This window comes from Rhinopithecus bieti, unplaced genomic scaffold, assembly GCF_001698545.2.
Source record: "Rhinopithecus bieti isolate Rb0 unplaced genomic scaffold, ASM169854v2 scaffold_9899, whole genome shotgun sequence".
NCBI lineage: Eukaryota > Metazoa > Chordata > Mammalia > Primates > Cercopithecidae > Rhinopithecus > Rhinopithecus bieti.
The window spans coordinates 2,621,126-2,645,057 of record NW_016806979.1 but is presented as its reverse complement, the minus strand read 5'-3'; the positions used below and the strand labels follow the sequence as shown (position 1 = coordinate 2,645,057).

Below are 23,932 nucleotides of genomic sequence, written 5' to 3'. Positions count from 1 at the left end.
TCACCAGAGCTGAAAAGCACCTCCCTCTTTAGCTCCTCAAACTTGGCTCACTGCTTCAAACAGCACCTCAGACATGCTCATGACTGCACAAAGCAACAAAGATGGGCTCTCGGCAGAGCATGTAACTAGGGTGGTTTGGCCTTGCGGGGGGCTGCTATCATACGGTTCTTACAAAGTATTCTGTTCAACAGAGGGGCTGAGGCAGCTACTTCAGAAGAGAATCACAATCTTCCTGTCAACATGGAACAAACTGAGGAGATCGCTTGAGACGAACGGTTCGTGTCCTGTCCCTCTGTACCACTAAGCATTCCAGGAGAGGCTGCTCTGAAGGCTCTTCTCATCAGCCTGACTTGGCCCATCCCTGTCAACACACAGAACTGTGTTTGTTTTTTTGCTTTTGAGATGGAGTCTCACTATGTTGCCAGGCTGGAGTGCAGTGGCTCCATCTCGGCTCACTGCAATCTCCGCCTCCCGGATTCAAGCAATTCTCCTGCCTCAGCCTCCGGAGTAGCTGGATTACAGGCACACGCCCAGCTAATTTTTTTTTTCTTTTTTCTGTATTTTAGTAGAGACGGGGTTTCACCATGTTGCCCAGGCTGGTCTCAAACTCCTGAGCTCAGGCAGTCCACCTGCCTCAGCCTCCCAAAGTGATAGGATTACAAGCGTGAACCACCACGCCCAGCCAGCACTGTGTTAGCGCTTAATGTGTGTCTCTTTTGATGGTGGTGTCTGGATAAGTAAAATAACGTGTCAGGAAAATAAACCCTCAATCCTCTTCAGTCCCTAAGTGTGGCATCAAAAGGGAGCTGAAAGCATTTGAAACTCGATCAGTATACAGGGGTAGAACCGAGACCCAGCTCTGTGTGGAGCTGATGGCTTCTGCACCCCTCCTCCCCACGCCTAGATTCTGTGAGGAGTAGGAACTCCTCTCTGCTTAAGAATAACCCTGTCGTTTAAAGGTGAGATCAACCTACCCAAAGACTACTGCAGCACTGACTTGGATCTGGAGGCTGATTTTGAGATCCTCTTGCCACGACGACGGGGCCTGGGCCTCTGTGCTACCGCTCTCGTCAGCTACTTGATTCGCCTACACAATGAAATTGTCTACGCGGTGGAAAAACTCTCCGAGGGAAACAACAGGTGTGTGCACGAGCCAACAGGAAATGGTGCCTGCTCAGCCTGGGGTCCCTAAGCCCAGTGGGCAGACATAAGCAAGCTTCAGCCCCTTCCCGAACAGACATTCACTCCTGCAGCCGCCCTCACCAGCGACCCACCCCATCTTGGGTATGGTTTTCCTCTGCTCCAACTGTGAGAAATCAAGTAGGAGCCAGCTCCCTGCAACGTGGAGCCCTCGGCCCACAAGCCCGGCCTGGACGCTGAACGCTGTCTTTCTGCCCCTCAGCTATTCCGTGGATGCAGCCGATGTCACTGACCTGCACGTCATCAATTATGAAGTAGAGCGGGACCTGACTCCACTGATTCTCTCCAACTGCCAGTACCAGGTGGAGCAGGGCAGAGAGACCCTACAGGAGTTCGACCTGGAGAAGATTCAGCGGCAGATCGTCAGCCGCTTCCTCCAGGGCAAGCCCCGGCTGAGCCTCAAGGTAGGGCTGACTCCCGCCACTGCTGCTCATTTGGTCGGTGTGTCTGTTGTGAACAAGCAGCCCTTGGTGTGCTTCTCACAAGAGGGAAGCAGCACCTCACCCCGCAGTCTGGTCTGCAGGGCTCTCCTGAGCCCTCTCCTGCAGGGCCATCTGCACCTCAGTCCCCCAAGGGACTGTTGAGGTTTTTTTTTTTTTTGAAACAGGGTCTCACTCTGTTGCCCAGGCTGCAGGGCAGTGGTGCCGTCTTGGCTCACTGCAACCCCCCTCCACCTCTGGGCTCAAGCGATCCTCCCACCTCGGCTTCCCAAGTAGCTGAGACCACAGGTGTGCACCACACGCCCAGCTAATTTGTGTATTTTTTGGTAGAGATGGGGCTTCATCACGTTGCCCAGCTTGTCTTGAACTCTTAGGCTCGAGGTATCCACCCACCTTGGCCTCCCAAAGTGCTGGGATTATAGGTGTGAGCCACTGCACCTGGCTGACTGTTGATGGCCTCATCATCTAGGTTTTTCTACCAGTTAATGGCACTACCACCCCACAGCCCCTCCTCCTTCAGCCTCCATGGGTAACCTGCCAGCAGGTGCAATTAGCTGCGCCTTCTGTGTGCCCTCACCTGACTGCCAAAGCCCACACTGCAGTTAAAAGCCTCCTGCAAGTTGGACCGCTAGCCACTCCTAACTGGCCCCCACCTCCAGGTTCTTCAGTCCACGGCCTAAAACCCACATCTGCCTCTGTTCTTTCTGTGCCGGATGGCCCTGCCGCATGCCGGATAAAGCAGACACTGTTGTCTGATATGGGAGGCCCTGTAGCTCGGCCTAGCCCAACCTTCCAGCCCTGCCTCCAGCCATAGTAGCCCATTTCCCTGCACTGCATCCCGTGACCTCACGCACTGGAGCCACACAGCAGGCACTTTCCCATCTCTGCTCTTTCACCTGGACAGCACTTGTTCCTTCCAGCTACAGTCAAATCTACTGTACTTATGTACGGTACCACCTGCAACTGGGCCAGGAACTGAGAGCCCATGGCTGTTTTTAATTCATTCTCACAGCCGTGTCCTCTGGCAGAGTGATTGCCTGTGCATGGTCTGTGCCTTTAGTGACTGAATGAATAAATGAATAGGATATGCACAGATACCTGTTGCCCTAGCACCTCCTGTGGCGAAGCTGGCCATGATCACGTGACAATATCTTGTCATGTAATTGGCCGTGGGGGCTCGCTGGATTCCCGCTTGTGTTACTATTTCCATAGATGGTGGGTTAATGACAGAGAGGGGCGCTCTTTGCCGAGGGATACACTGGGCAGTGCGGCACTACGCTGGAGTTCCGGCTGCAGATTCTGTTTGTCATCTGATGGAAATGTCCACAATGGATTTAATTTTAAAAAACCTTTTTTCTTTCTCAATTTAGGGAATACCCACTCTGGTATACAGACATGACTGGAACTACGAACATCTCTTTATGGACATCAAGAACAAAATGGCGCAGGTGATCCTGATAAACCTTATCCTCTGCATGGGGCTTTCTGCCTTCTCAGTGTGTTTTCCTCCATGTTAGGCCTACTCCAGCCTTGCCCCGGGTGTTTGCTGTGAGCCACAGTTTCTGCGGCCTCCCTGAGGACCCCAGGGTGCTCCTTAAGAGCCCAGTGCTCTTTGCAGAGGGCAAGCAAGACAGCAAATCAGCAGGTTTTCTTGTAGAGTAAAAGCAGATTGACATCTTGTGGGTTCAACTCTCAGAAATGATGTCATGGCCATGTCTGCGGAAGCGGAAAGTCCATGGAACCAGTTTGTTCCTGCTCTCTGCATGCCCGTATTGATGGGTAGACCTGTGTGTCTCCATGGCCTCCAGGGTTGTTTGAAGATTCACTGCCCTTGTATCTATTTCTATGGAAAGTCTGGAAAGCTGCCTGCACACAGCGTGCCCAAGTGTCACCTGTTAGAGGGCTGACCCCACACGTGGCTTGGGCAGTGAAGGGGCTCAGCTCTCTTACCAGCTGGTGAGACACCAGAAACCCAGCCCACAGACATCCCTCCCTGCTTCTCATTTCCCAGGACTCCCTCCCCAGCTCGGTCATGAGTGCCATCAGTGGACAGCTGCAGTCCCACAGCGATGCCTGTGAAGCACTGTCCGTCGTAGAAGTCACTCTGGGGTTTCTGAGCACAGCTGGTGGGGATCCAAACATGCACCTGAATATCTACATTCAAGACGTCCTGCGCATGGGTGATCAGACGACTCACGTGTCAAAGGTGGGTCTCACGCCGAAAAAGAAATCAGCACAGCCCCTCACCCTCGTCTCCTGCTTCCTGCGAGGGATAGGAGCATTCGGGGAGTGCCACTCTAGGCGCTCCTGAAAAGGACGGGGAGACAAGAACAACCGCTCACCCAGTCAGTCCAGTATAAACAGGACACACCAGGGACAGCAGAGACAGACACATGCTAGAAATGCCAGCAGTCTAGATAGAGCCCAAATGTGACTGAGTACATGAGGCCCCTGCAAACTGCGTGATGTGAGTGGACTCTGAGGTGCCACAGGAGGGAAGGTAGATAGGACAGAGATGGCCTTCACAAGGAGGGAGATCACATTAGTACAGGGCAGAACGAAGAGAAGAATGCCTGTGTGGAGAGCACTCAGGCTCCCTGGCGCATGGCATGAGTCGGGCGGGGTGTGAGACCTCAGCCCCCATTCAGGAATTCTGTTCCTTCTGCAGGCCTTAAACAGATGCCAGTTAAAACACACCATTGCCCTCTGGCAGTTCCTGTCTGCTCATAAGTCTGAACAGCTGCTGCAGCTGCAGAAAGTAAGTCTGGTCTCTTCCTCTCCGCCGGACAGAGGAACTGCACTCCCTTCTCCCTGCAGGCTTTAATGCTTCATTTGCTCTTCCGTCGTTTTAGGAGCCATTTGGGGAAATCAGTTCAAGATACAAAGCAGATCTGAGCCCAGAAGATGCTAAGCTCCTTAGCACATTCCTAAATCAGATTGGCCTAGACGCCTTCCTGCTAGAGCTGCACGAAATGATAATCTTGAAACTAAAGAACCCCCAAGCCGAGGGGAGCTTCAACCCTGAGTGGAGGTATGGATTTGCACACCTGTGGGGCGGGGCCGACACAATGTTCTGCTGTCTCTCCTGTGATCTTCCATAGACACAAAAGTAGTTATCCCATTTCCTGCTTTTTGCCATTACCGGGCACCTTAGGACTAGCTTTTTGGTTTTAATCTCTGCTGGGTTTTCTTTAAGCAAGTACACAAGTTTTGCAGACAAGGGTCTTGCTCTGTTACCCAGGCTGGAGTGTGGTGGAGCAATCTCAACTCACTGCAACCTTGGCTCACTGCAACCTCCGCCTCCTGGGTTCAAGCGATTTTCGTGCCTCAGCCTCCTAAGTAGCTGGGACTACACATGTGTACTAACATGCCTGGCTAATTTTTATATTTTTAGTAGAGACAGAGTTTCACTATGTTGACCAGGCTGGTCTCGAACTCCTGGCCTCAAGTGATCTGCCTGCCTCGGCCTCTCGAAGTGCTAGAATGAAAAGGCATGAGTGAGCCACCACACTCAGCCTAAAAGTCGTATATTCTAATTTTCACAAGTAGACTATGTCAAAGAGAGGTACGTTTTAAATCTGATACTATGCCAGGTGTGGAGGCTTACCCTGCGATCCCAGCACTTTGGGAGGCTGAGGTGGGTGGATCACCTGAGGTCAGGAGTTCAACACCAGCCTGGCCAACACGGTGAAAACACAAAAATTAGCAGGGCGTGGTGGCACACCCCTGTAGTCCCACCTACTCAGGAGGCTGAGGCAGGAGAATTGCTTTAACCTGGGAGGTGGAGATTGCAGTGAGCCGAGATCGCACCACTGTACTCCACAATCCAGCCTGGGCAACAGAGGGAGACTTCGTCTCAAAAAAAACAGAATAGAAAAGGCTATACCAATGTATAAAGAGTGTATGAGAATACTCAACATTGGATATTATCCATGTTTTACAATGTTGCCAATCTAATGGCCAAAATGCTATCTCATTTTCACCTGTATTTCCCCATTTACCGTGAGGCTGAACACGTTTTTTATATTCATCACCCATTTGTTTGTATATCATCCTCTGAATTGCCTTTATTTATTTTTCATTTTTTGAGACAGTGTCTCACCCTCACCCAGGCTGGAGTGCAACGGCACAATCTCAGCTCACTGCGACCTCTGCCTTTTCGATTCAATCGATTCTTCTGCCTCAGCCTCCCTAGTAGCTGGGATTACAAGTGCCAACCACCACGCCCAGCTAATTTTTTGTATTTTAGTATAGAGACGGGCTTTCTCCATGTTGGCCAGGCTGGTCTCGAACTCCTGACCTCAAGTGATCCACCAGCTTTGGCCACCACACCCAGCCTAAATTACCTCTTAGTATTTTTATTTTTCTTTTGCGCTTTGTCTCCATAATGGTTGTAAGAGCTGTCTGCATAAAACAGGGGTTCATCTTCTATGCCGTGTGCCACAGTGCTCTGTCTCAGCCTTTCATTTTATGAAATCAAATCTCACACAATTTTCCTCTATAAAGGGTCTCTATACGAAAACACTTACTAGGATCTTCCTTATCTCCGGATTATAAACTAGCCTCTCATTTTCTTTTTTTTGAGACGGAATCTTGCTGTGTCACCCAGGCTAGAATGCAATGGTATGATCTCAGCTCACTGCACCCTCTGCCTCCTGGGTTCAAGCGATTCTCCTGCCTCAGCCTCCCGAGTAGCTGGGACTACAGGCATGTGCCTGCCCAGCTAATTTCATTGTATTTTTAGTAGAGACGGGTTTCACCATGTTGACTAGGCTGGTCTCGAACTCCTGACCTCAAGTGATCTGCCCGCCTCGGCCTCCCAAAGTGCTGGGATTATAGGTGTGAGCCACCGCACCCGGCCTGTCCTCTTTTTGTGCTTTCACACACTTGTTCACCAGTTTAGGTGTGAAGTAAGGATTTAACTTGACGTTTTCCTGACTAGATCATCAAACGCCAGTCTTCCTCACCAATATGTTTCCTATTTGCTATTTTCCTCCATTATGCTATGTGGCATATACCTATATACATTTATGTTCTTTGAACTTATTCAACAAGTCTTTACTAGCCTGTGCTTTTCATGTACATAAAAAAGATCCCTTTCCTAGAGAACTTCCCATCTTTTGTTAATGTGAAACACATAATACAAGATTTTTTGAATGGTGAGGCCTTGTTTAGCAACGCTGTAGATAAACATCACCTTGCTAGAGGCCTAAAGCCACAGGAAGAGGCCGGCACAGGGCTTGCTCTGTGGGCTTCTGTCGTGTTTTGTACGGCATGTGGGAAGCAGCAGTCAGGCACCAGAGCCTTGAACCCAGGATGCCAGTCCCAGTTCAGGAACTCAGGTGATTGACCTTAAACTGCTTCTCAGGATTTCTGGTTTTGTTGTTGTTGTTGTTGTTGTTGTTTTTGAGACGGAGTCGCGCTCTGTTGCCCAGGCTGGAGTGCAGTGGTGCAATCTCAGCTCACTGCAACCACCACCTCCCGGGTTCAAGCGATTCTCCTGCCTCAGCCTCCCAAGTAGCTGGGATTACAGGCACCCGCCACCATGCCTGGCTAATTTTTGTATTTTTAGTTTCTCCATGTTGGCTAGGCTGGTCTTGAACTCCTGACTTCAAGTGATCCACCTGCCGAAGTGTTAGGATTACAGGCGTGAGCCACTGCGCCCAACCTAGAATTTTAATTCTTAATAAGCATTTTGGTTCTGCTGATGACAAAAGGAAAAAGTGACATGAGGGGACTGACTGGTCCCCTTATGTTATATGGGAGACTTTTTATTTTTTTTTTTGAGATAGGATCGCACTGTGGCCCAGGCCGGAGTGCAGTCGTGTAATCTCGGCTCGCTGCAGCCTCTACCTCCTGGGCTCAAGTGATCCTCCCACCTCAGCCTCCTGAGTAGCTGGGACTGTAGGCATACACCACCATGTGCCCAGCTAATTTTTGTATTTTTGCTAGAGACAGGGTTTCGCCATGTTGCCCAGGCTGGTCTTGAACTCCTGAGCTCCAGTGATCCACCCACCTCAGCCTCCCACAGTGCTGGGCTTACAATACGTGAGCCACTGTGCTGAGGAGACTGTTTTAAATGCTCTCCTATTCTTTCGTTTTTCAGCCTGAGAGACACTCTGGTAAGTTACATGGAAACTAAAGAAAACGAAATTCTTCCGGAAATGGAATCTCAGTTCCCAGAAAAGATACTGCTCGCCAGCTGTGTCTCAGTGTGGAAAACAGCTGCTGTGCTGAAACGGGATCGACAGATGAGATAGAATTATTTCCTCAGCTGTCTTTGGATGACCTGGGAGAGAAGGCTCCTCTCCTCTCCTGCGGTGTGGACTTCATCACAGACTGGTGCTTTTGCATTCAGAAGGAAAGCTGTCAGCATCGTACCGAATTCAAGACCAAGGCGTGCTACATGAGCTGACAGCTTTTTGAAGGCCGAGCTGTTTCTGGACCATGTGTGTACATGTTCTGAAACTTTCTCATCATATGAGTACTGTTCACTGGGAGATGACAATGAAGATTAGATGAAATTGGAAATAAACCAATATTGTTTACATTCCAGGAGACAAGTAGCTCAGCCACACTCGCAGTAATGATCTGTGCCCGCTTGCCTCTGGCACTGCCCACCCCCGCTTTTTTTTTTCTAACTCTGTACTCACAGAAGAGAATCTCATTTTCTTCTTTCTTCCATTCCCTTAAATTCTGAGTATTGTATATATATTTCTGGGTTTCCAAGATGATGTGAAAAACTGCCAGACTGTTTTTTGTCTTCTCACAAAGACAAGAAAAATCAGGGCATTTTGTGAGTGCCTTAAGATCAAACTAACCAGATCTGACCCACGCCCTCCCAATGAGTCACAGACCAATTTCAGAGGGTCAGAGCCAAAAGCCTCATTGTGAAAAGCACTGGACTTGGACCAGGGTGACACCATCAGGGCCTTGGTTTCCTCATGCATAAAATGGTGAGTGGATTAATCGCCAAAGATTCTTCTGATCTAATATTTTGAAATTATAAGAGAAAACTAGATGACTGTAAACTTGGTCACAGGCCTGGTTCTGGCAGTTCTTTGGGGAGTTTTTTGTAGCATTATGCCAAATAAACATGCAGTCTCAGTGTGCTCTCGCTTGTATGAATATGTAAGTCCTTTCTGTGGTTCTCAGCCAAGGCATAAAAACTAAGACTCAGCGCATACAAAATCAGCTACGTTTCCAAAAGAGGGAAAAGAGTCCCCGGGCCCGGATCTTGTGCTGCTTTTCTCACTGCAGTGTTGCCTTTTTTCTTTCCAAAATCTGCTTTGATCCTTAGGACCTCTGGACAATTTCTCTTCCTAGACAGCTCAGCCCAGCTGTTGATAAGTTAGAGGCAGAATCCTTAATATTCATATTCTAAACGAGTTAACGGCTTAACTTGAAACTGGGCCCAAGGAGTGACAGCTACAGAAATTCAAGATGCTTGTCCAGGACTCAGCCATGCACACCTTGAGCAGCGCTGGCAGGAGGCACGGAAGGAGCTGTGCTCCGTTCTCCTCACTGTGATGGTGCCGCCACAGTGTCTGATGAGGGGCAGAGTGACCCAGACTGCAGGCAGGAACTGACTTACACAGTCCCTGGCATTTAGTCATCCGTGATTGTTTTATCATTCTGGACTGTGCAGAGCCACTTGCCACCAAGATCTGCATTCCGACTGCCTGTGAGTGGGTGTAGGGGCCGGAGGTTGGCCTGCTGAAGTCTTCAACTTGCACTCGGAGCTCCTTTGATACCTCAGGGCTGGCCGTGAGGCGGCAGCTCACACCCAGACTCACTGGCCACACCTCAGCAGCGGGGAGTCCATTGTCAGCCTCTTTCTGTTAAGGCTTTTTTTTTTCCTTTGGCCTGGGAATTTTTCCCATTTTTATGAAGGGTTTTAAACTGTTTCATTTTGTATGCTGTGCTTCAAAGCCTTAACTGTCATATCTTGCATTATCTTGTTTGTACAGAAATATACTGGCCTAGCAGAGGCAAAACAAAGTGAATTTTATTTTACTTGTCATACCTGTCTTAATAAACCAGAGTTTTGCTGCTAAAGAACCCTCCTCTCTGGGGGCAGAGCTTCTATTTATGGCACATAGACATCAACTAGGCTTTTGGGAATCGTTTCTGTTGTTTGTGGAAATGTCCTTTAGAAGCACCCATGAAGAAGTATGTTCAGACTGTTCAGACAGAAAACATGCTCTGCCGTCGAATGTGAGATGGTAAACTTTTCCTCTGGACAAAATGAGAGCAGCCCGGCGACTCCACAATGGAGTTGAGCGCCACTCCCTGCAGCCGGTCTGGGACTGAAATGCTTATAGCTCAGCCTCAGAGAGGAGTCCCCCGTGCCCTGCCTAAAATGACTTCACTGGCAACAGCGGGGCTGCAGCTAACAGGAGTACAGGTAGGAGCTAACTAACTTCACCCATGAGCCCACTTGTGGGGTGAGAGAGAAACAGTAAGTCTTCCAGGAGCCCACTTACGTTTGAGTGCTAAAAATGCCCCTTTAGGGGGAAAATTGCATTTTCTCTTCCAAAAAGGAAAGGCTCTTCCAGGCGAGAAGAAGAGGCATGCTGGCCTGCACGGGAACACTCGCTTTGTCTGCCCTGCGCCAGCCTCACCTCACCCTGCAGTTTCTGTTTCCACCATGGATGCCTCATCACCAACCCTGACCTTCCCCCTCCCAACCCTTTATTCATCCTCACTCCTGCTTATACCTGCTTCCCTGGACAGTTCCCTGCTGCAGAGTTCTTTCTGCTTTTAGCCCTACCTTGGTGGTGATTTACCTAAAAATCTTCACAACTGATTATATCCTCTTCAAGACCTGACTGTGAAAATATTAGTAGAGTGTGCACACCTGTAATCCCAGCTACTTGAGAGGCTGAGGTGTGAGGATTGCTTGAGCCTGGGAGTTTGAGGCTGCAGTGAGCTATGATCGCACCACTGCACTCCAACCTGAGTGACAGAGTGAGACCCTGTCTCAAAAAAAGAATAAAATAAAATAACATAAGGACATTATTGTGTGTGCAAATTATTTACCTTTCATTAATAGTTATAAGACTTTGTCGTGTGTCAGCTGAGACGGGTATCAGCTATTTCAGTTATTCCTATCTATTCAGGCAATTCCAAATTAGAAACAAACTTCCAGTGATAAACATTGGGAAGAAAATGTCAGCTCAGGGCCAGGCAGGTAAAGCCACCCAAGTCTAGCCATGCCCACACCCACTAGTGTGCTTAAGGAAAACACCTCTGATTTGATACATAAAGTGTGAAGTGTAATAAGGTTACATAACTGAGGAGGTGGCCACAGAAAACCTGAGCCTTGAGCTGAATAACAATACAAGCCCTGATTAGCATTTATATTGTATTCTGCATTATTCTCATCCCATCACGTTCATTCATTAAGTTGAACCATTAGATTATGAATCCTGTTTCCAGCTGGAAAAACAAGCACCAGGAAAGTGCATTTTCCCCAAGAGAGCAACTTTGGTCAAAAGTCACACCTAATCACCCTCTCCGCAGGACAGCCCTTTTGAGGAGGTGAGGGTGTGTGGGAAGGCAACCTGGGGCCGAAGCAGGGGGAAGCTGGAGAGGTTGGAGGAGGGGCCCTGGGTCCAGCAAGTGCTCCACCAGGCTGCCCCTGCTCAGGTGCTCCACAGCCCATAAAAAACACCTTCAGCCCTACTGCACTTCCCCTCACACCTAAACTTACTAAAAGGGTCCTAACTAAGGGAAGAGACCACCCCTCATATTGTCTTATGCCCAATTTCTGCCTCCAAAGAAAGAAGTAAAAACTAAAAGGCAGAAATGAAATCCACAGGCAGACAGCCCGGCGTGGCACCCTGGGCCTGGTAAAGATCGACCCCTGACCTAACTGGTTATGTTCTCTACAGACGACAGACATTGTATAGAAAAGCACTGTGAGAATCCCTGTCCTGTTCTGTTCTGATTACTGGTGCATGCAGCCCCCAGTCACGTACCCCCTGCTTGCTCAATCGATCGCGACCCTCTCATGTGGACCCCCTTAGAGTTGTGAGCCCTTAAGAGGGACAGGAATTGCTCACTCGGGGAGCTCAGTTGTTGGAGACGTAAGTCTTGCCGAAGCCCCCGGCTGAATAAAGTCCTTCCTTCTTTAACTCGGTGTCTGAGGAGTTTTGTCTCCAGTTTGTCCTGCTACATTTCTTGGTTCCCTGACGGAGAAGCGAGGTGATTGGCGCATGGTCGAGGCAGCTCCTTAGGCGGCTTAAGCCTGCCCTGTGGAACATCCCTGTGGGGGACTCCGACCAGCTCGAGCGACGCGGATCCTGAGAGCACTCCCGGGTAGGCATTTGCCCTGGTGGGACACCTCGCCAGAGCAGTGTGTGGCAGGCCCCCATGGAGGATCAACACAGTGGCTGAACACCAGGAAGGAACGGGCACTTGGAGTCTAGACATCTAAAACTTGGTAAGACTGGTCTTTGGAACTTGCCTACTCCATTTGAGTGGAAGCGTGGCCTGATCACCCATGGTGTGCCTTTATCGGCACTTTGGTTTTGGTTTTGACTTGGTTTGAACTGCTGGACAGGACTGGTCTTGGGAACTTGCCTACTCCATTTGAGTGAAGTGTGGCCTGATCACCCATGGTGTGCCTGTACCGGCACTTTGGTTTTTGTTTTTGACTTGACTTGGATTGCTTGATACTTTGGTTTTGGTTTTGACCTAGCTTCGATTTCTTGACACTCTGATTTTGGTTTTGATTCTGGTTTGGCATAAACTGTAAAAGTGTGTGTGTGCCCTTTTTACCTGTTCTTTGTTTTCTGGTGTGAGTATGGTGTTTTGTCTTGAGGAGACATGGGTGAGGCACAAAGTAAGCCCACCCCACTAGGAACTATGTTGCAAATTTTCAAGAAAGGATTTAAGGGAGACTATGGAGTACTATGACACCAGGAAAACTTAAAACTTTGTGTAAGACAGACTGGCCAGCATTACAGGTGGGTTGGCCATCAGAAGGAAGCCTGGACAGGTCCCTTGTTTCAAAGGTACAACACAAGGTAACCTATAAGCCAGGGCACCCAGACCAGTTCCTGTACATAGACACTTGGTTACAGCTGGTTTTAGACCCCTCCCACAGAGGATGAGAGAACAGCAGCATAAGCAGCTGGCAGAGGCAAGGAAAGATGAGCAGACAGAGAGAGGAGAGAGAGAGGAAAAGAGGCAAAGAGAGAGAGGAAGAGACAGAGAGACAGAGGGAGACAAGGAGACAGAGACAGAGAGGAAGAGACAGAGGCAAAAGGAAAGTCAGAGAGAGACAAAGTCGAAGAGAAAAAGAATAGAGACAGACAAGTAGTTAAGAAAATACAGTGTACCCTATTCCTTTAAAAGCCAAGGTAAATGTAAAACCTGTAATTGATAATCGAAGGTATTCGCTGTAACCCTATAACACTCCAATACCACTTTGTTGTCAGTGTAAACAAGGGCGTATCCCGAAAGCACTGAGGCCACTGATAACCTGTAGCCTTCCTATCAAAAATCCTTAACCCAGTAACCCGCGGATGGCCCAAATGCATTCAATCTGCAGCGGCAACTGCTTTGCTAACAAAAAAGTGGAAAAATAACTTTTAGAGGAAACTTCATTGTGAGCATACCTCACTAGTTCAGTTCAGAACTACCCTAAATCAAAACAGGAAAAAAGTACCTTACTAAGTCAGAAATCTTAAAGTATGGGGCTATTCTGTTAGGGGGGGAAAAAAAGGATGATTTAACAGTTAATCCACTGAAAATTCCCTTAACCTCAGCAGTTTCCCTAACAGGGGATCTAAATCTTATTACCCATAACAAAGGTCCAACCAGACCTAGGAGGAACTCCCTTCAGGACAGGACGACTGATGGTTCCATCCCAGGTAATTGAAGGGAAAAAAAAAAGCCATCTATACCAATTCTAAGTTAATTTGGATAAAACAAAGTCTTATTAATAGCAAAGGATAATTAAAATCTCAAACTTACAAGGTTTTCAACAAAAGTAAAGTTTGCTAAAAGTGAACAGTGTAACATGTATTATAGTAACTTCTAATCTTGTGGCCTTAGACAGTCTAGTTCACAGACGTAAAAGAAGTTAGCTTTGGAAAAGAATGGTTATCATCTTCGGGAAAAAAAAAGGAAAAAAAAGGGGGATCAGAATTTATGTAAAAAGAGTATTACATGGTAAATTCTTGTCCTGAAATAAATTAACTGTCAGGCCTCTGAGCCCAAGCTAAGCCATCACATCCCCAGTGACCTGCACTATCCATCCAGATGGCCTGAAGCAACTGAGGATCCACAAAAGAAGTGAAAATAGCCTTAACTGATGACATTCCACCTTTGTGATACGTTTCTGCCCCACCCTAACTGATCAATGTACTTTGTAATTCTCCCCCACCCTTAAGAAGGTTCTTTGTAATTCTCCCCACCCTTGAGAATGTACTCTGTGAGATCCACCCCCTGCCCACAAAAACATTGCTCCTAACTCCACCGCCCATCCCAAAACCTGTAAGAACTAGTGATAATCCCACCATCCTTTGCTGACTCTCTTTTTGGACTCAGCCCGCCTGCACCCAGGTGAAATACACAGCCTTGTTGCTCACACAAAGCCTGTTTGGTGGTCTCTTCACATGGACTCGTGAGACATTTGGTGCCAAAGACCCTGGTCAGTGGGACTTCTTCGGGAGACCAGCCCCCTGTCCTCACCCTCACTCCATGAAGAGATCTACCCACAACCTCGGGTCCTCTGACCAACCAGCCCAAGGAACATCTCACCAATTTTAAATCGGATAAGCAACCTCTTTTTACTCTCTTCTCCAACCTCTCTCACTATCCCTCAACCTCTTCCTCCTTTCAATCTTGGCGCCACCCCTCAATCTCTCCCTTAATTTCAATTCCTTGTAGAGACAAAGGAGACACATTTTATCCGTGGACCCAACACTCCGGCGCCGGCCACGGACTCGGGAAGGCAGCCTTCCCTTGGTGTTCAATCATTGCGGGGGAGGCCTCTCTGATTACTCACCCACGTTGCACTGGTGTCTCACCTCCATGGGGACGCCTGCCTTGGTCATTCACCCACACTCCCTTGGTGGCAAGTCAATTGCGGGGACGCTGCTTTGGCTGCTCACCCACATTGCAGCCCAGGGCTGCTCCCCACCTCCCTTCTCCGTGTCTCTACCCTTTCTAAACTTGCCTCCTTCACTATGGGCAACCTTCCATCCTCCATTCCTCCTTCTTCTCCCTTAGCCTGTGTTCTCAAGAACTTAAAACCTCTTCAACTCTCGCCTGACCTAAAATCTAAGCGTCTTATTTTCTTCTGCAATACCGCTTGGCCCCAATACAAACTCGACAGTAGTTCCAAGTGGCCAGAGAATGGCACTTTCGATTTGTCTATCCTACAAGATCTGGATAATTTCTGTCAAAAAATGGGCAAGTGGTCTGAGGTGCCTGACGTCCAGGCATTCTTTTACACACTGGTCCCTCCCTAGTCTCTGCCCCCAGTGAGACTTGTCCCAAATCTTTATTCTTTCTCTTCTGTCTGTTCCTTCAGTCTCCACCCCAAGCTCTGAGTCCTCTGAATCCTTCTTTTCTAGGGACTCATCTGACCTCTCCCCTTCTCCCCAGGCTGCTGCTCGCCAGGCCAAGCCAGGTCTCAATTCTTCCTCAGCCTCTGCTCTCCCACCCTATAATCCTTCTATCACCTCCCCTCCTCACACCTGGTCTGGTTTACAGTTTTGTTCTGCGACTAGCCCTTCCCCATCTGCCCAACAATTTCCTCTTAGAGAGGTGGCTGGAGCTGAAGGCATAGTCAGGGTACATGTGCCTTTTTCTCTATCAGACCTTTCCCAAATCAGCCAGCGTTTAGGCTCTTTCTCATCAGACCCCACTAAATATATACAGGAAATCCGATATCTAACTGTCCTACAATTTAACCTGGAGTGACTTAAATGTCATCCTAACTTCTACCCTCTCCCCAGATAAACGGGAAAGAGTTTTTTCTCTAGCCCAATCTCACGCTGATAACCACCCGCTTCATGAGCCAGACTCCAGGAAGGCATTAGAGCAGTTCCCCGAGAGGATCCCCACTGGAACTATCAGGCAGATTCCCCAGGTATAGCTAGGGGAGATTACATGGTTTCCTGCCTAGTTGAAGGGCTTTAAAAGGCAGCTTACAAAGCTGTTAACTATGACAAACTCAAACTACCTCTTTAGGTAAAGGTAAAGATGAAAACCCAGCCCAGTTCATGGCCTGCTTAGCAGCAACCCTTAGACGCTTTACCACCCTAAACCCAGAGGGGCCAGAAGGCCACCTTATTCTTAATATGCATTTCATCACCCAATCAGCTCCTGACATTAGAAAAAATCTCCAAACATTAGATTCCAGCCCTCAAACCCCACAATAGGACTTAATTAACCTCGCCTTGAAGGTGTACAATAATAAAGTAGAGGCAGCCAAGTAGCAACGTATTTCTCAGTTGCAGTTCCTTGCCTCCGCCGTGAGACAAACCCCAGTCACATCTCCAGCACGCAAGAACTCCAAACGCCTGAACTGCAGCTGCCAGGGATTCCTCCAGAACCTCCTCCCCCAGGAGCTTGCTACAAGTGCTGGAAATCTGTCCACTGGGCCAAGGAATGCCCACAGCCCAGGATTCCTCCTAAGCCATGTCCCATCTGTGCGGGACCCCACCGGAAATTGGACTGTCCAACTCACCTGGCAGCCACTCCCAGAGCTCCCGGAATTCTGGCCCAAGGCTCTGACTGACTCCTTCCCGGATCTTCTCGGCTTAGCGGCTGAAGACGGACGCTGCCCCTTCGCCTCGGAAGCCTCCTGGACCATCATGGACTCTGAGCTTCGGGTAACTCTCACTGTGGAGGGGAAGTCCATCCCCTTGTTAATTAATACGGAGGCCACCCACTCCACATGACCTTCTTTTCAAGCCCTGTTTCCCTTGCCTCCATAACTATTGTGGGTATTGACGGCCAGGCTTCTAAATCTCTTAAAACTCCCCAACTCTAGTGCCAACTTGGACAACATTCTTTTCTGCACTCCTTTTTAGTTATCCCCACCTGCCCAGCTCCCTTATTAAGTCGAGACATTTTAACTAAATTATCTGCTTCCCTGACTATTCCTGGGCTACAGCCACACCTCATTGCTGCCTTTTGCCCCAGTTCAAAGCCTCCTTCACATCTTCCCCTTGTATCTCCCCACCTTAAACCACAAGTATAGGACACCTCTACTCCCTCCTTGGCGACCGATCAGTCACCCCTTACCATCCCATTAAAACCTAATCACCCTTCCCCCGCTCAATGCCAATATCCCATCCCACAGCATGCTTTAAAAGGATTAAAGCCTGTTATCACTCACCTGTTACAGCATGGCTTTTTGTTTTTTTTGTTGAGACGGAGTCTGTCTCTGTTGCCCGGGCTGGAGTGCAGTGGCCAGATCTCAGCTCACTGCAAGCTCCGCCTCCCAGGTTTATGCCATTCTCCTGCCTCAGCCTCCTGAGTAGCTGGGACTACAAGGCGTCCGCCACCTTGCCTGGCTAGTTTTTTGTATTTTTTTTAGTAGAGACGGGGTTTCACTGTGTTAGCCAGGATGGTCTCCATCTCCTGACCTCGTGATCCGCCCGTCTCGGCCTCCCAAAGTGCTGGGATTACAGGCTTGAGCCACCACGCCCGGCCAGCATGGCCTTTTAAAGCCTATAAACTCTCCTTACAATTCCCCCATTTTACCTGTCCAAAAACCAGACAAGTCTTACAGGTTAGTTCAGGATCTGCACCTTATCAACCAAATTGTCTTGCCTATCCACCCCATGGTGCCAAACCCATCTACTCTCCTATCCTCAATACCTCCCTCTACAACCTCTCCACAACCCAGTATTCTAGAAGTTCTGGATTTTAAACGTGCTTTCGTTACTATTCCTTTACATCCTTCATCCCAGCCTCTCTTCGCTTTCACTTGGACTGACCCTGACACCCATCAGGCTCAGCAAATTACCTGGGCTGTACTGCCACAAGGCTTCACGGACAGCCCCCATTATTTCAGCCAAGCCCAAATTTCTTCCTCATCTGTTACCTATCTCGGCATAATTCTTCATGAGAACACACGTGCTCTCCCTGCTGATCGTGTCCGGTTAATCTCCCAAACCCAAACCCCTTCTACAAAACAACAACTCCTTTCCTTCCTAGGCATGGTTAGTTACTTCCGCCTTTGGATACCTAGTTTCACCATCCTGACTAAACCATTATGTAAACTCCCAAAAGCAAACCTAGCTGACCCCATAGATCCCAAATCCTTTTGCCACTCCTCTTTCCGTTCCTTAAAAACAGCCCTAGAAGCTGCCCCCACACTGGCTCTCCCTAACTCATCCCAAGCCTTTTCATTACACACAGCTGAAGTGCAGGGCTGTGCGGTCAAAATTCTTACACAAGAGCCGGGATCGCGCCCTGTCGCCTTTCTGTCCAAACAACTTGACCTTAGTGTTTTAGGCTAGCCCCCTACATTATTCGTGCTACCACACCTGACCCCCATGACTGTATCTCTCTAATCTAACTGGCATTCACTCCATTTCCCCATATTTCCTTCTTTCTTGTTCCTTACCCTGATCATACTTGGTTTATTGACGGCAGTTCCACCAGGCCTAATCACCACACACCAGCAAAGGCAGGCTATGCTATAGTACCTTCCACATGGATCATTGAGGCTACCACTCTGGCCGCCTCCACTACCATCTCAGCAAGCCTAACTCATTGCCTTAACTCAGGCCCTCACTCTTGCAAAGGGACTACGTGTCAATATTTATAGTGACTCTAAATATGCCTTCCATATCCTGCACCACCGTGCTGTTATACAGGCAGAAAGAAGTCTCCTCACTATGCAAGGGTCCTTCATCATTAATGCCTCTTTAACAAAAACTCTTCTCAAGGCTGCTTTACTTCCAAAGAAAGCTGGAGTCATTCACTGCAAAGGTCATCAAAAGGCTCCAGATCCCATGGNTGTTAGCCAGGATGGTCTCAATCTCCTGACCTCGTGATCCACCCGTCTCGGCCTCCCAAAGTGCTGGGTTTACAGGCTTGAGCCACCACTCCCGGCCAGCTTGGCTTTTTAAAGCCTATTAACTCTCCTTACAATTCCCCATTTTACCTGTCCTAAAACCAGACAGGTCTTACAGGTTAGTTCAGGATCTGCACCTTATCAACCAAATTGTCTTGCCTATCCACCCCATGGTGCCAAACCCATCTACTCTCCTATCCTCAATACCTCCCTCTACAACCTCTCCACAACCCAGTATTCTAGAAGTTCTGGATTTTAAACGTGCTTTCGTTACTATTCCTTTACATCCTTCATCCCAGCCTCTCTTCGCTTTCACTTGGACTGACCCTGACACCCATCAGGCTCAGCAAATTACCTGGGCTGTACTGCCACAAGGCTTCACGGACAGCCCCATTATTTCAGCCAAGCCCAAATTTCTTCCTCATCTGTTACCTATCTCGGCATAATTCTTCATGAGAACACACGTGCTCTCCCTGCTGATCGTGTCCGGTTAATCTCCCAAACCCAAACCCCTTCTACAAAACAACAACTCCTTTCCTTCCTAGGCATGGTTAGTTACTTCCGCCTTTGGATACCTAGTTTCACCATCCTGACTAAACCATTATGTAAACTCCCAAAAGCAAACCTAGCTGACCCCATAGATCCCAAATCCTTTTGCCACTCCTCTTTCCGTTCCTTAAAACAGCCCTAGAAGCTGCCCCACACTGGCTCTCCCTAACTCATCCCAAGCCTTTTCATTACACACAGCTGAAGTGCAGGGCTGTGCGGTCAAAATTCTTACACAAGAGCCGGGATCGCGCCCTGTCGCCTTTCTGTCCAAACAACTTGACCTTAGTGTTTTAGGCTAGCCCCTACATTATTCGTGCTACCACACCTGACCCCATGACTGTATCTCTCTAATCTAACTGGCATTCACTCCATTTCCCCATATTTCCTTCTTTCTTGTTCCTTACCCTGATCATACTTGGTTTATTGACGGCAGTTCCACCAGGCCTAATCACCACACACCAGCAAAGGCAGGCTATGCTATAGTACCTTCCACATGGATCATTGAGGCTACCACTCTGGCCGCCTCCACTACCATCTCAGCAAGCCTAACTCATTGCCTTAACTCAGGCCCTCACTCTTGCAAAGGGACTACGTGTCAATATTTATAGTGACTCTAAATATGCCTTCCATATCCTGCACCACCGTGCTGTTATACAGGCAGAAAGAAGTCTCCTCACTATGCAAGGGTCCTTCATCATTAATGCCTCTTTAACAAAACTCTTCTCAAGGCTGCTTTACTTCCAAAGAAAGCTGGAGTCATTCACTGCAAAGGTCATCAAAAGGCTCCAGATCCCATGGCTCAGGACAAGGCTTATGCTGATAAGACAGCTAAAAAAGCAGCTAGTGTTCCAACTTCTATCCCTCACGGCACTTCTTCTCCTTCTCATCTGGCCACTCCCACCTACTCCCCCGCTGAAACTTCCACCTATCTCAGCCCACACAAGGCAAATGCTTCCTCGACCAAAGAAAATATCTCCTTCCAGCCTCACAGGCCTGTTCTATTCTGTCGTCATTTCATAACCTCTTCCATGTAGGTTACAAGCCACTAGCCCATCTCTCAGAACCTCTCATTTCCTTTCCATAGTGGAAATCTGTCCTCCAGGAAATCACTTCTCAGTGTTCCATCTGCTATTCTACTACTCCTCAGGGATGGTTCAGGCCCCCTCCCTTCCCCATACATCAAGCTTGGGGATTTGTCCCTGCCCAGGACTGGCAAATTGACTGTACTCACATGCCCCGAGTCAGGAAACTAAAATACCTCTTGGTCTGGGTACACACTTTCAGATGGGTAGAGGCCTTTCCCACAGGGTCTAAGAAGGCCACCGCGGTCATTTCTTCCCTTCTGTCAGACATAATTCCTCAATTTGGCCTTCCCACCTCTATACAATCCGATAATGGACAGGTCTTTATTAGTCAAATCAGCCAAGCAGTTTCTCGGGCTCTTGTATTCAGTGGCGCCTGGTTTTACCTCAAACTGCCACCCTTAAGTCTCTCTTTAAGTGGATAGAAGATCTTCAGTGACAAAGTACACTCCAAAACTTTCACCCTGATGAAGTCCTATTCTTACTTTTATACTCACTCTTATTCTCATTCCCATTCTTATGCCACCCTGTACCTCTCCGTGGTTACCTCCAGCATCCTATCAATCTCGCCCACTCTCCTCACTGCCTCCAGTCCTTCTCTAGCAAAGAATTGTTGGCTATGCATTTCCCTTTCCTCCTGCTTTTACAGTCATCCCCACTCTACAGGCCGACTGGGCTACCTCTCCCGTCTTCCTGCACCTCCGAATCTCCTTTAACAGCCCTCATCTTTACCCGCCTGAGAAACTTCTTTACTTTCTAGACAGATCTGGTGAGAACTCCCCAGACATTTCACACCAACAAGCTGCCATCCTTCTCCGCACCTACCTACAGCACCTTTCTCCTTATGTCAATTCCACCCCCCTCCATATTTGGACCCCAACCACACAAACAACTATCCCTGTTGCCGCTCCTTTATGGATCTCCCGACAACAGCCTGCTGGAATCCCTTTAGGTAACCTTCCACTGTCCAAATGTTCCTTTAGTCTTTATCTCCAGAACCCAGCCACACACTTTACCAAACAGATGGGAGCATTCCAGCTTCACGTGACTGATAAGCCCTCTATCATTACTGACAAACTCAAAAACACTGGCCGTCACTATTGTTTACGAAGAGACCTACCCTGCGTCTCACTCCATCCTTGGCTACCCTCCCCCTGCTCGTCTGAATCTCCTCCTGGCCCCTCCTCTTGCTGGCTGATACCCAGCCCCATGAATAGTAGTGAAAGGTTACTCGTAGACACTATATGCTTTCTTGTACACCATGAGAACCAAACCTCTCCCTCTACGCAGTTGCATCATCAATCCCCATTACAACCTCTAATGGCTGCTGCCCTTGCTGGAGCTCTAGGATTTGGGGTGCAGGAATCCTCTTTCAGTACACCCTCTCACCTTTTCACATTACATTTCTAGTTCTGCCTGGCACAAGGTCTCTTCTTTTTATGTGGCTCTTCCACCTACATGTGCCTGCCTGCCAACTGCCCGGACACATGTACTGTAGTCTTCCTTACCCCCAAAACCCAGTTTGCAGATGGGAACTGCCTGTCCCCCTCATGACATCAACATGACAAAAAAGAGTCATCCCATTAATCCTTTTACTTGTGGGTCTAGGACTTTGTGCCCCCACTATGGGCACTTGGAACTGGAACAGCAGGCGTCTCAACCACTGCCACAACATTCCGCAGCCTCTCGAATGACTTCTCTGCTAGCATTACAGATATATCACAAACTTTGTCTGTTCTCCAAGCCCAAGTGGACTCTTTAGCTGCAGTTGTCCTCCAGAACCACTGAGGCCTCGATTTACTCACTGCTGAAAAAGGAGGACTTTGTATATTTTTAAATGAAGAATGTTGTTTTACCTAAATCAACCTGGCCTGGTATATGACAACATAAAAAAACTCAAGGATAGAGCCCAAAAACTCGCCAACCAAGCAAACAATAACACTGAACCCCTAGGACACTCTCTAATTGGACGTCCCGGGTCCTCCCAATTCTTAGTCCTTGAATACCTATTTTTCTCCTTCTTTTATTCGGACCTTGTGTCTTTCATTTAGTTTCTCAATTCATACAAAACCACATCCAGGCCATCACCAAAAATTCTATATGACAAATGCTCCTTCTAACACCCCACAATATCACCCCTTACCCCAAAATCTTTCTTCAGTTGAATCGCTCCCACTGTAGGTTCCCACTCCCCCCTAATACCACCTGAAGCAGCCCTGAGAAACATCACCCATTAGCTCTCCATACTGATTTGTTTTTCTAAGACCACCAGAGCGGGCGCAAAAGAACCAGCGAGTAGGCAAGTGTAGGAGCAAAACTGCAAGTTTATTTTGGTCACCTAAGGTGTGGGGAAGAGGTCTGTCGGCCTCCGGCAAAGAAGGCCGACAGAGTCCCCGGTGGGGCTCTCGGACGGAGTTCCCGCAGTCCTGACATCCCGACAGGAGTGGAGGACTGAGGAAGGCCGCGCGTGGCGTCCCTCTGGAGTGGCTTTTCTAGGAGTGGGAGGGCAATAGGCGGGGCACGGGCATGTCGGGGCGTTCCGCAGGTGCGACCAGGTAAATCTTGGTCTCTTCGGATTGACGTCACCTGGCGCATGCCCAGTTGGTCTGCACCATCCCGGGCGCCGGCTGCATTTTCGCGCGCGCGGGAAAAGTTGGTGAAGAAGAACCCGGAAGTGCACCAGCTTGCCTCCGTTCGTCCAAACACATACCACCCCCAAAAAATTTCGCCACCCCAACACTTTACCACTATTTTATTTTTCTTATTAATATAAGAAGAAGACAGGAATGTCAGGCCTCTGAGCCCAAGCTAGGCCATCATATATCCCCAGTGACCTGCACTATCCATCCATGGCCTGAAGCAACTGAGGATCCACAAAAAAAGTGAAAAAAGCCTTAACTGATGACATTCCACCTTTGTGATTTGTTTCTGCCCCATCCTAACTGATCAATGTACTTTGTAATCTCCCCAACCCTTAAGAAGGTTCTTTGTAATTCTCCCCACCCTTGAGAATGTACTTTGTGAGATCCACCCCCTGCCCACAAAAACATTGCTCCTAACTCCACCTGCCCACAAAAACATTGCTCCTAACTCCACCGACTATGCCAAAACCTACAAGAACTAATGATAATCCCACCACCCTTTGCTGACTCTCTTTTTGGACTCAGCCTGCCTGCACCCAGGTGAAATAAACAGCCTTGCTGCTCACACAAAGTCTGTTTGGTGGTCTCTTCACACGGACATGTGAGACATTAACTGGTTGTCTAAAGAAATGTTTCTAGGCCAGGCGTGGTGGCTCACGCCTGTAATGTGCTACAGTGGCTTCCAGCACTTTGGGAGGCCAAGGCAGGCAGATCACGAGGTCAGGAGATCGAGACCATCCTGGCTAACATGGTGAAACCCTGTCTCTACTAAAAATACAAAAAATTAGCCAGGTGTGGTGGCGGGCACCTGTAGTCCCAGCTACTCAGGAGGCTGAGGCTCCTAGGAGAATGGCATGAACCCAGGGGGCAGAGCTTGCAGTGAGCTGAGATTGCGCCACTGCACTCCAGCCTGGGCGACAGAGTGAGACTCCATCTCAAAAAGACGAAAGAAAGAAAGAAAGAAAG

General features: G+C 48.7%; 1 protein-coding gene and 1 long non-coding RNA gene across 3 annotated transcripts in view; one reads left to right on the top strand and one right to left on the bottom strand.

Moving 5' to 3' along the window:
* Positions 1-9,698, top strand: part of RNF213 (ring finger protein 213) — a 147,871-nt gene extending 138,173 nt beyond the window's left edge. For both annotated transcript variants that reach the window (XM_017879305.1, XM_017879306.1), the window contains 8 exons: positions 192-275; positions 960-1,140; positions 1,403-1,604; positions 3,011-3,088; positions 3,652-3,846; positions 4,309-4,398; positions 4,493-4,671; positions 7,747-9,698. In XM_017879305.1, the coding sequence (XP_017734794.1) occupies positions 192-275; positions 960-1,140; positions 1,403-1,604; positions 3,011-3,088; positions 3,652-3,846; positions 4,309-4,398; positions 4,493-4,671; positions 7,747-7,900 (1,163 nt within the window). In that variant the 3' untranslated portion in view covers positions 7,901-9,698. The remainder of the gene's footprint in view (positions 1-191; positions 276-959; positions 1,141-1,402; positions 1,605-3,010; positions 3,089-3,651; positions 3,847-4,308; positions 4,399-4,492; positions 4,672-7,746) is intronic.
* LOC108534147 (uncharacterized) overlaps positions 1-23,932 on the bottom strand; it is a 35,368-nt gene that overhangs the window by 245 nt on the left and 11,191 nt on the right. Inside the window, exon 2 of the long non-coding RNA XR_001886896.1 lies at positions 16,351-16,505. This is a non-coding gene — a long non-coding RNA (uncharacterized LOC108534147). The remainder of the gene's footprint in view (positions 1-16,350; positions 16,506-23,932) is intronic.